This window comes from Pan troglodytes, chromosome 7 (genome assembly GCF_028858775.2).
Source record: "Pan troglodytes isolate AG18354 chromosome 7, NHGRI_mPanTro3-v2.0_pri, whole genome shotgun sequence".
In the NCBI taxonomy this organism is placed as follows: domain Eukaryota; kingdom Metazoa; phylum Chordata; class Mammalia; order Primates; family Hominidae; genus Pan; species Pan troglodytes.
Genome location: NC_072405.2, coordinates 67110950 through 67123908, shown reverse-complemented (window position 1 = coordinate 67123908; position 12959 = coordinate 67110950). Strand labels below are relative to the sequence as shown.

The following is a 12959-nucleotide window of genomic DNA, read 5'->3' as shown; positions in this document are numbered from 1 at the left end:
CATGTTTTATTTTTTTCATAACATGTATTTTATTACTCCTTTCTCCATTGGAATAGAATCTCCATTAGATAAGGAAATCTGCCTATCTTAATGCCTACAACTAGAATACTTTTGAAGAGTTCTTGGCACATAATAAATACTCAACTAATATTTTTGTGTACACAGAAATAAAGTTTGGAAGAACAGATGCCAAGTGGTTACCAGTGGTTACTTCTGAGTAAAGGAGTAGCATGGTAGGTAAATTATTAATAGATGTTCACTTTCCACCAAGATATGTTTTAGTTAGTCTTAACTTACTTGAAATGAAATTTATTACTTTAATAATTAGAAACATTGATAAACATTTTAATCACAAGAATGATAGTTAAAATTTTGATGCTTCCAATAAGTTATATTTATCTAGAGGATGCACTTATGTAGAATACTCTCTTGAGGATGTTAGGTGAGTAACATGTTACTATATGTAGTAAAATATCTATGATTTTATAAAAGCACTGAAACGTGAAGCAACAGAAATGTTTTTCCCAGTTCTCTTTCTTCTGAACTTGATCACCGTCTCTCTGGCAAAGCACCTAAATTAATTCTTCTTTAAAAGTTAACAAGACCAAATTATAAGCTTGATGAATAACTCATTCTTATTTTTCTTTAAATTATTATAGTTTATGTATTTATTAGCTATGCCCATCTTAAACAGGTTTATTTGTTCTTTTTACACATACCAAACTCTTAATATTAGCTGTTGTCCCCAGGTCCGAATGTTAAGTCAACATATATTTGAGAGACCTTCAACTTATCAAGTATTGCAGGTCTCTGATTGCTTTGGAACCACTTCTGATACCTGTGGACTTAGTTCAAGGCCAGTTACTACCACTTTTTTTTTTCTAATAGAATGAACAAATGGCTAATTGTTTGCTTTGTCAACCAAGCTCAAGTTAATGGATCTGGATACTAAGTATATAAAAAGCCTAGTTTGAGTCTCTTTTCAGTGGCATCCTTCCCTTTCTAATCAGAGATTTTCTTCCTCAGAGATTTTGGCCTAGATTTGCAAAATGATGACCACATCTTTGATTTGGGGGATTGCTATAGCAGCATGCTGTTGTCTATGGCTTATTCTTGGAATTAGGAGAAGGTAAGTAATGTTTTATCTTTAAATTGCTCTTTGATTCATCCATTTAATTTTTTTACCTTCATTTTTATACAGTAAATTTGGTTTTCTATACTTACACATATTAGCATTATCTTCCTTATTTTTTAAATGAAAAATTTGATTTGAATTTTTAAAGTAACATCTTTTTTACTATATCTCACAAAACATATGACAGCTTCCCTTTTTAGTATTGGCATATACCGATGGTAATATATAAATGTATATTGGCGTTAAACATAACTGACAGAAATTGTATAAGGTCTCTATGTACATTTATATGTGTATCTAAAGAGGAAGCCCAAATTAGTAAGGATACAAGTAGCAAGTGGGAACCTACAATGGAAAGGATTGCTTTCTCTCACATGGCTTCAATAGATACTCTTGCTAAATAAATGTTCTCTTTTAAGCTCATTCTTGTGCATCGTATAGACTCAGCCTAAGCCTGAACAACAGCATAGAGCCTGAGCTGATCATTCTATTACTGTTTTTAAATCAATGTTAATCAACTGTGGTGAATTGGGAAAGTTTGCTGAGTGTATGTGACATCGATTTCATTTATTTACAACTGGTTCAAGAATGCAAGAAAAACAAATACAGTCAGATCCAGAACCATAGTTTATTTAACTTCTAATTGGCTCAAGGAGTAATTGTGGGGAGGCATATAGATATTCTCTGCTATGTCAATCTCAAAAAGAGAAAATAACCCTAACCATCTTTCAGCTTTGTAGATTGCTATGTGTTTTCTGCCTTTTGCAGTTTCTTTCAGGCCTGATAGTTTTTACTTTTAATTAAACTACTTATCTTCAAACTAAGAAAAGAAAAGTAATTACTTTATACTGTATTATTCTATCAAGAGGTACAGAAGTTTATGTTGGAAAATAAGTTTACATGTTCTAATAAAAACATTTTAAAGGAGCACTGAATTACAATAGATGATTCTGTCCGTGTTTATCTTACTCAATTTCATTTTATAATAAGCTGATTTCTCACATGAGATTCTTCTTCTCTGAAACCATCCTTATAGAATATAATATAGATATCTTTAAACTAGGAATATTTTCAAAACCTCAGTTCTGAAATCCTCTCTTATTCAGTGATCTGTGTCTTTAAAGAAAATAATCAAAAGAAACATTTTGAGATATTTAGAAAAATGATGCTTAGCAAAATGATAAACACTAGAATGTAGTTTTGTTTCCACACTGACAACAAGAATCTTGTTGGTCTTGTAAATCCTTTTGCCTGTATCACTGGGAAAAGTGACAAGCACATAGTAGACGGGTGCTTGTTGAATGTGTATATGGACGGATGCATGAATGGATGGATTTAGTAATCCTTTCCACCAACATATCATGTTACTAGGTTAATATAACCTATTACTGTAGTAAAAGAGCAGGGCCCATCCAACAAAAGAAATATCTATAAACTATAGGGTTTCAAAGTTTGAAGTCAGTGGGAAAAATTTTAAAACCTGATGTAAGTAAAAACCCAAATCTGTAATCATCCATGTCTATCATACATTTGTGTCTGACAGGCAAACGGGTGAACCACCTCTAGAGAATGGATTAATTCCATACCTGGGCTGTGCTCTGCAATTTGGTGCCAATCCTCTCGAGTTCCTCAGAGCAAATCAAAGGAAACATGGTCATGTTTTTACCTGCAAACTAATGGGAAAATATGTCCATTTCATCACAAATCCCTTGTCATACCATAAGGTGTTGTGCCACGGAAAATATTTTGATTGGAAAAAATTTCACTTTGCCACTTCTGCGAAGGTAAGCAGTTTTACATTTATATACCATTCTGTTTGTCTTCTACATTTTTATGTGCTTGTCTATTTAGAAATTTTGATGTACTTAGATTTCATGATAAAGGTGTTGAAGAGAGTTATCCTTATGTGGAGATTCTTAGAAACATAAATAAATTATAGATAGCTTCTTAGTAATAATCATTTAGAAAGTCAAAATAGGTATAGATTTGTCATTTGTTGACGAGCTAATGAGGGTGAAATACAGATTAAATGCTCTACTGAGACAGGTCGCACTGTACGAATAAGATAGATAAAAATTCATCACATCAGCAATGTCTATGCAAGAATGCAAGTGACGGAAACCTAACATTCAACAGTTGTCTCACCACACTTGTGCCACACAGTGTTTCATTTTGATAAGGAATTGGCAAGATATTTTAACATCATTTAGATGTAATAAAAGAAGATCTGTTACTGAGAAAAAAAACCAATAACTACTTACTTACTGCAAATAAATATTAGCTTTGGTCTTTGTGACTAAGTAGCTTAAAGTTTGGTTAAAATACATCTACAGCTGGACACAATGGAACACACCTGTAGTCCCTGCTATTTGAGAGGCTGAGGCAGGAGGATCGCTTGAGTCCAGGAGTTTGAGGCTGCAGTGAGCTATCATTGTGTCACTGCACTCCAGCCTGGGTGACAATGTGAGACCCCATCTCTAAAAGAAAAAGAAAAAGAAATCTACAAATAATATAAAAGATAACTAATGATTTTAAAACATTATCAATTAGTTTATGTGCAATAGCTGTAAATAAGTGCAGTAGCATAAGAAATAAGACATAGATGACTTGAGTGATCCAGGGGAGTGCCACTGAAGTTGGCTTTAAAGGAAAGGTACAGTTTGGTCATTTATTTGTAAAGTGCTATGAACTTGTACAAGGGAAAGCCAATTTCCCATGTTTACCAAGTAAGGAACTATGAAAGTATCTAATCTGTTTTTCAGTCATTTACTATGACTAGGTCAGGTTTAACTTCTTTTTCTGCATGTTTTATTTGCTATCAGGCATTTGGGCACAGAAGCATTGACCCGATGGATGGAAATACCACTGAAAACATAAACGACACTTTCATCAAAACCCTGCAGGGCCATGCCTTGAATTCCCTCACGGAAAGCATGATGGAAAACCTCCAACGTATCATGAGACCTCCAGTCTCCTCTAACTCAAAGACCGCTGCCTGGGTGACAGAAGGGATGTATTCTTTCTGCTACCGAGTGATGTTTGAAGCTGGGTATTTAACTATCTTTGGCAGAGATCTTACAAGGCGGGACACACAGAAAGCACATATTCTAAACAATCTTGACAACTTCAAGCAATTCGACAAAGTCTTTCCAGCCCTGGTAGCAGGCCTCCCCATTCACATGTTCAGGACTGCGCACAATGCCCGGGAGAAACTGGCAGAGAGCTTGAGGCACGAGAACCTCCAAAAGAGGGAAAGCGTCTCAGAACTGATCAGCCTGCGCATGTTTCTCAATGACACTTTGTCCACCTTTGATGACCTGGAGAAGGCCAAGACACACCTCGTGGTCCTCTGGGCATCGCAAGCAAACACCATTCCAGCGACTTTCTGGAGTTTATTTCAAATGATTAGGTGACTAACGCCATATCCATTTCTTTTTTTTATTTTAGTAGAAAGTAGAAATTAAACCACTTTAACTTTAAGAAAAAAAGCCTCGTAGTACTTTATCATGCCGTCAATCAAGAACGTAGCACTAATGCGTGTTAGTGTTTAACATATATGAGTTCATTCAGTCCTCAGAAAAACATAGGCAGCTATGGCTGGTAAAAGTGTTTTATAGAAACAAAGACAGTCCCAGAGAAAGAGATGTCACCCCAAGCCACAGAGCTTGTATGTGCTGGTGTTGGGTCAATTCAGGCTGCCTGGCCCAGAGCCCTTGCTCTTAACCCCATACTGTTCTTCACGACGCCAACTCCACTCCATAAATGCAGTTTTCATAATCATAAAAATGTATTTAAGTGATTACTGATTTATGGACAACAATCAGGGCAGTGACTATGCCTTATTTATTTGTTCATTCACAGTTTGTTTTCACTTAGTTAGGAATTGCTGTTCTTCTGTTTATTTGACCAACTATGAGAGCTATGAATCAATCATAATCTATTATTATTGATAAGAGACTTAGCTAGGTTGTGCTTTTTAAAACTGTATGTAACAGAAAAAAACTGTAATAACATATGTTTTACATAACATGATTTCTCTCCAAAGTGTTAATCTTTTGGGAATTTGAAATTAGAATGGTCTATTGAATTATTCCAATTAAATTAGATATTTAGTATCATGTAGACACAAAATTGCTACTCCATAAGATTGGGAATGCCAAATTTCTACTGATGGCTGATGACTTTAGGTCTTATAAAATATTTTAAAACTTAATTTCAGATGTGAGAACTTATTACTAATTTGTCACAAATGTTGACTATCTTCCAAAGTTATTACTTGAGAAAGCACATCCAGAATAAATTCACATATTTACAGCAGGCATACGACATCAATTTAACATCATAAAGGAAATTGTAGCCATATTTTATGATAGTCTTACAAATACTTATCAAACATTTTGAGACTCAACTTACTGTAATTTTGTTATGTAGCTCCCTAGACATGTTTAATCCTTGTTAGAAACACTTATTTATAAAAGCCCTGACCAGGCCGGGCGCAATGGCTCACGCCTGTAATCCCAGAACTTTGGGAGGCCGAGGCGGGCGGATCACAAGGTCAGGAGATCGAGACCATCCTGGCTAACACGGTGAAACCCCGTCTCTACTAAAAAACATACAAAAAATTAGCTGGGCGTGGTGGCGGGCGCCTGTAGTCCCAGCTACTCGGGAGGCTGAGGCAGGAGAATGGCGTGAACCCGGGAGGCGGAGCTTGCGGTGAGCCAAGATTGCGCCCCTGCACTCCAGCCTGGGCGACAGAGCAAGACTCCGTTTCAAAATAAATAAATAAATAAATAAAAATAAAATAAAAGCCCTCACCAAAGTTTAACTTTTATGTAGCAAAGTCCCATTTTTATTATTATTATTATTATTTTTTTTTTTCGAGACAGAGTCTTGCTCTGTCACCAAGGCTGGAATGCAGTGGCACGATCATGGCTCACTGCAACCTCCACCTCCCGGGCTCAAGCAATTCTCCTGCCTCAGCCTCCCGAGTAGCTGGGATTACAGGATCCCACTGCCATGCCTGGCTGATTTTTGTATTTTTAGTAGAGACAGGGTTTCGCCATGTTGGCCAGGCTGGTCTCAAACTCCTGACCTCATGATCCGCCCGCCTCGGCCTCCCAAAGTGCTGGGATTACAGGCGTGTGCCACCACGCCCGGCCGCAAGGTCATTTTAAGGCAACAATTCTTACTAATATCCAAGGACATAAACCCAATTACAAATGGAGTAAATGCAAACAGGAATATCCCTTTCCCTCCTCCCCTGATATCTTCACCATCTAGTTAAAAGAAGGGGGAAAGGCCTATTTGTTTGCAGATCTCAAAGTATGGAAAAAGTTTATTTTCTGCACATACATGTTTTCTCTTACCTTTTAATAGGAACCCAGAAGCAATGAAAGCAGCTACTGAAGAAGTGAAAAGAACATTAGAGAATGCTGGTCAAAAAGTCAGCTTGGAAGGCAATCCTATTTGTTTGAGTCAAGCAGAACTGAATGACCTGCCAGTATTAGGTGGGTATACTTGTTATGTTGAGTTTCATTTTCTATGTCCTACTACTTTAACAATAATGACCAACATAAATTATATACTTACCGAATTCTAGGCGTTAAACTAAGTATTTCATATGAGTTTTCTTGGTTAATCCTCACAACTGTCCTGTGACTTGGGACTGTTACTATTTATTTGTACCAAGTGAGGAAACTGACACCTAGAGGTTAAGCTGCAGCCAGTGTAGAATCAAATACATCATTATGTGGCATCCTATTCTCTCAACTACCACCCTGCACTGCCACACCATGTTTCTCATATTCCTCTTACCACTAATCTGATGGTTAATGGAAGCATATTAGTCATTTTCATAAAATAAAGGAGGGAAAAGAACCATTAAGAAACCACAGTTACCTGCATGGATTGAGTGATGGATTTGAAGGTGCTTTGATTTTTCTTTGTTCTGCTTTTCTATATTTTATGGAACTATAACAATATGATATTTTTCTTTTTATTTATTTATTTATTTTTGACAAAGTCTTGTTCTGTTGCCCAGGCTGGAGTGCAATGGCGCGATCTTGGCTTACTGCAACCTCTGCCTCCTGGATTCAAGCCATTCTCCTGCCTCAGCCTCCCAAGTAGCTAGGATTACAGGTGCACGCCACCACCCCTGGCTAATTTTTGTATTTTTAGTAGAGACGGGGTTTCACCATGTTGTCCAGACTGGTCTCGAACTCCTGACCTCAAGTGATCCGCCCGCCTCAGCCTCCCAAAGTGCTGGGATTACAGGCATGAGCCATTGCACCCGGCCAACAATATGATATGTTTATAGCAATAAAGTTTTCTTTTTTTGGTTATTTTCTTTAAGGAGGCAAGAAGCTTAGGTTCCATGCTGGGGCTGACTTGGGAGACTTTGGACATGTCAGTACTCTTTTGGGGGCCTTACTTTTCTTATCTGTAAAATAAAATGCTAACATTCTGGAATTTTATACACAATAATGTGATGAGCACCCTAAAACATGACAGTTAAAGGATACGGCTAAAAGGTCAGGCTGGACCTCTCGCGAGCTCTCTATATTTCAGCCATTTTCAGGTTGGTTCTTTTTGTCCCTTTATGCCTTTACCAGGCAGCGGTGATCGCCACGCAACATCAGATAGTATATGGATAAAAATAGGTTCTTGTAAATGTTGAACTGAAGCTGCATTAAACATCTAGAAAAAACATATGTATGTGTCAGTGCTATCAGTATATTCAATCTCAGAAGTCCTCAGTATATTAAATCTCAGAAGTGATAAACTTTGAATAATTTCTATAAAAATGTATTACTGATTTTTCCAGTTTTATTACATTACTCTTCTATAAAATGATGGAATTTTGTTTCCCAATTATGACCAAGATGATTATCTCTTAATCAAAAGATTATTATTAACTCAGGATCAGATTTAAAGATACATTCAGGCCAGGCACGGTGACTCACACCTGTAATCAAAGCACTTTTGGAGGCTGAGATGGGCACATCGCTTAAGCCTAGGAGCTCAAGAGCAACCTGGGCAACATAGCAAAACCCTGTCTCTGCAAACAATAAAAAGAAGAAAATTAGCTGGGTATGGTGGCACATGCCTATAGTCGCAGCTACTCGAGAGGTTGAGGTGGGAGGATCAGTTCAGCCTGGGAGGTTGAGGCTGCAGTGAGCCAGGATCATGCCACTGCACTGCAGCATGGGCAACAGAATGAGACCCTGGCTAAAAAGAAAAACAAAAATAAAAAAATTCAGACACAGTTGAATCATTGATAACAGCATAGTGGTAACAGAAAGAAAGTTTGGGAAATTTTTATCTGATCAGCTTCCCATACCCTGTTCATCTTTGTGTTATGCACTGCCAGGCTGTCTGTAGTTCAGACTCTATATCATATGACCTTCAAACACTTGGTTTGTTCTTCTCTTCCTTCCTCCCTTCCTTCTTTCATTTTTTATCTTTTTTTCTTTTAAAATGTTTAGATAGTATAATCAAGGAATCGCTGAGGCTTTCCAGTGCCTCCCTCAACATCCGGACAGCTAAGGAGGATTTCACTTTGCACCTTGAGGACGGTTCCTACAACATCCGAAAAGATGACATCATAGCTCTTTACCCACAGTTAATGCACTTAGATCCAGAAATCTACCCAGACCCTTTGGTAAGTGCCTGCCCATTGAAATTCAATATCCAGGTGATACCTACCTAGATCTAAATAAAGAGGAAATGTACAATGGTAGAATTGATTTTATCATTGTAGTCACAGGAATTGTCCGCTTAATTGTGTTAAATATTCATATATTTTGGAAAATTTAGATAGTGGTCTGAATTTTTCATTTTAGTCCTGATATTTGCCATCACACAGTCTTTGCTAGATTATATTTGCAGTCATAATAATAAACCTGCCACTTTTTTTTTCTTAAAAAGCACCTCCTCCCAAATCCAGGAAATTGGAGGCTAATATATTGATTATTCTAGTTTCTTCTGGGAACACTTCTCTCTCTAGCTCTGCCTGACTAAGGAACTAATCGTTCAAGCAGGATAGGAGGTATCACAAGGCTTCCTTAGCTCATTAAGCTCCTGTTCCTTATTACTTTCTGATTCAATGTGGAGTATTTGCTAAATCACTAATGGGGTAGAATTAAAAAGAAAATTACTCTTTGGAGCTTCCAGGTTTAGAAAGAGATAAATTTCTTTAAAACTAGCTTAAAGGCGGTTTTCTTTGTATTTTTATTGCAGACTTTTAAATATGATAGGTATCTTGATGAAAACGGGAAGACAAAGACTACCTTCTATTGTAATGGACTCAAGTTAAAGTATTACTACATGCCCTTTGGATCGGGAGCTACAATATGTCCTGGAAGATTGTTCGCTATCCACGAAATCAAGCAATTTTTGATTCTGATGCTTTCTTATTTTGAATTGGAGCTTATAGAGGGCCAAGCTAAATGTCCACCTTTGGACCAGTCCCGGGCAGGCTTGGGCATTTTGCCGCCATTGAATGATATTGAATTTAAATATAAATTCAAGCATTTGTGAATACATGGCTGGAATAAGAGGACACTAGATGATATTACAGGACTGCAGAACACCCTCACCACACAGTCCCTTTGGACAAATGCATTTAGTGGCGATAGAAATGATTCACCAGGTCCAATGTTGTTCACCAGTGCTTGCTTGTGAATCTTAACATTTTGGTGACAGTTTCCAGATGCTATCACAGACTCTGCTAGTGAAAAGAACTAGTTTCTAGGAGCACAATAATTTGTTTTCATTTGTATAAGTCCATGAATGTTCATATAGCCAGGGATTGAAGTTTATTATTTTCAAAGGAAAACACCTTTATTTTATTTTTTTTTCAAAATGAAGATACACATTACAGCCAGGTGTGGTAGCAGGCACCTGTAGTCTTAGCTACTCGAGAGGCCAAAGAAGGAGGATGGCTTGAGCCCAGGAGTTCAAGACCAGCCTGGACAGCTTAGTGAGACCCCGTCTCCAAAGAAAAGATATGTATTCTAATTGGCAGATTGTTTTTTCCTAAGGAAACTGCTTTATTTTTATAAAACTGCCCGACAATTATGAAAAAATGTTCAAATTCACATTCTAGTGAAACTGCATTATTTGTTGACTAGATGGTGGGGTTCTTTGGGTGTGATCATATATCATAAAGGATATTTCAAATGATTATGATTAGTTATGTCTTTTAATAAAAAGGAAATATTTTTCAACTTCTTCTATATCCAAAATTCAGGGCTTTAAACATGATTATCTTGATTTCCCAAAAACACTAAAGGTGGTTTTATTTTCCCTTCATGTTTTAACTTATTGTTGCTGAAAACTCTATGTCCGGCTTTAACTATCTTCTCTATATTTTTATTTCATTCATATTAATGAGAAGAGTTTTCTCAGAGATTAAAAAAGGTAGTTTTTCTGTCATTGTTAAATACACATTATCACTGAAAAAATGTAGCTTTTATGTGATATGTTTTAAAGTTAAAACTGGATGGAAATAGCCATTTGGAAGCTTTGGTTATGAAACATGTGGAGTGTATTAAGTGCAGCTTGACATTATGTTTTATTTAAATGATTTTTATCGCTAAATGACTTGCAGATGAAAAAAAACTAAGGTGACTCGAGTGTTTAAATGCTGTGTACAACAATGCTTTGATAAAATATTTTAAGTGTGAGTTATCAGCTCTATGTCAATTGATATTTCTGTGTAGTATTTATATTTAAATTATATTTACCTTTTTGCTTATTTTACAAATATTAAGAAAATATTCTAACATTTGATAATTTTGAAATGATTCATCTTTCAGAAATAAAAGTATGAATCTATGTGTATTTATTTATTTATTTATTTATTTATTTAGAGAAAGAGTCTCACCCTCTCGCCAAGGCTGGAGTGCAGTGGTGCGATCTCAGCTCACTGTGACTGCCACCTCCTGAGTTCAAGTGATTCTCATGCCTCAGCCTACCGAGTAGCTGGGACTACAGGCACGTGCCACCATGCCTAGCTAATTTTCATATCCTTAGTAGAGACAGGGTTTCACCATGTTGGGCAGGCTGGTCTCAAACTCCTGACCTGAGGCGATCTGCCCGCCTCGGCATCCCAAAGTGCTGTGATTACAGACACGGGCCACCACACCTGGCCGAATCTATGTGTTTTAAATTTTGAATTATTCAGAGTGTTTAAAACATTCACCCACTGATAAGCTAAACAACAACAATTTTATTCAGGATTCATTCAAAATACTCATATATTCAAATATTGCAAAAATATTCAATGTAATAATTTACTCAAAAATCTCCCTCACACTACATAAAATTTATTAAAAGTTTTCATCTTGCTATTTAATATTACCATAGATTTATCCCTTAAGTAGGTTATCTTTTATATGAAGAAAATTAAAGTCATTTCGATGTGGTTCAAGATTAACAAACATCTATTTTATAGTGAACAGTGATAAACTAAATTTCCAGTGTGCTTTCCTAATAGATTTTATGACTTTTTAAATGCATCCCACATTTTTCCATGTCCTTGTTCTTGTAGAGCAAGGGTTGGCAACTGATGGCACATGGACCAAAGGGTTCCCGCCTCTGTTTTTGTATAGCCTGAAAGTTGAGAATGGTTTTTACGTTTTTTAATGGTTAGATAAAAAATCAAAAGAATAAGAATCTTTTATGACATGTGAGAAGTATGTGACATTTGGACTTCCACACCCATCAGTCAAGTTTTATTAGGACGCAGCATGCCCATTGTTTGCATTCTTGTCTGTGCCTGCTGTTGTGATGCCACTGTGGAGCTGAGCAGTTGCAACAGAGACCATGTGGCCACAATTCCTGATATATTTAAAGTCTAGTTCTTTACAGAAAATGTTTGCCAATCCCTGTTGTATAGCAATCCCAAAGGCTATTTTGTACTATAATTTTATTAACTTTAAAGAATGTATACATGCATTGGTATATGAAGTATTTTGTCTTTTTTGAAAAAAGCATGCGAGGAGAATACATTTAAAAAGCCACGGATGGCCAGGCACAGTGGCTCATGCCTGTAATCCCAACACTTTGGGAGGCCAAGGCAGGCAGATCACCTGAGGTCGATAGTTCGAGACCAGCCTGACCAACACGGAGAAACCCCATCTCTACTAAAAATACAAAAAAAAAAAAAAAAAAAAAAAAAAATTAGCCAGGCATGGTGGCACATGCCTGTAATCCCAGCTACTTGGGAGGCTGAGGCAGGAGAATGGCTTGAACCCAGGAGATGGAGGTCGCAGTGAGCCGAGATCACGCCATTGTACTCCAGCCTGGGCAACAAAAGCGAAACTCTGACTCAAAATAAATAAATAAATAAATAAAGCTATAGATATAATTTTATCTTAGACAACATTAAGTTAGAACTTTATTGGAAATGAAACCCTTCCATTTAGAAAGATATTTTTATTTTCAAAAGCACCTAAAAGACATTATAACCTATTGTAAGATCAAATAGACCTAGGAGGAGAGATTTTCATGGTTAAATCTATTCAGATTCCCATGGGCCAGGGCCAGGTCACTACTCCACATGCCATGCACCATCCCATCATATCCTCAAGAGTCCTTTGAGATTTGTGTTACTATTACCTCTATATTACAGAAGAGAAAGGCAGAACTCCAGAAAGGTTAAGTCACTGGCTCAAGGTCACAATGCTGACAGGTGAAAGAGCTGGGAGTATTGGAATCCAGGTTGCTCCAACTCCACAGCCAGCACTCTTCCCTTTGTGGCAAGTCCAGGTGACAGACTGTCTTGACTCAGGTCATTGAAAAGATACGCCACAGTAAACAA

General features: G+C 36.9%; 1 protein-coding gene across 1 annotated transcript; it reads left to right on the top strand.

Moving 5' to 3' along the window:
- Nucleotides 1-974: 974 nt before the first annotated feature.
- CYP7A1 (cytochrome P450 family 7 subfamily A member 1) lies at nt 975-10972 on the top strand. Its single transcript, XM_519773.5, has 6 exons — nt 975-1129; nt 2679-2919; nt 3958-4544; nt 6512-6642; nt 8620-8795; nt 9374-10972. The coding sequence occupies exons 1-6, from the start codon at nt 1050-1052 to the stop codon at nt 9671-9673; spliced, it is 1515 nt and encodes a 504-aa protein (XP_519773.2). The 5' UTR covers nt 975-1049; the 3' UTR covers nt 9674-10972.
- The last annotated feature ends 1987 nt before the right edge of the window (nt 10973-12959 follow it).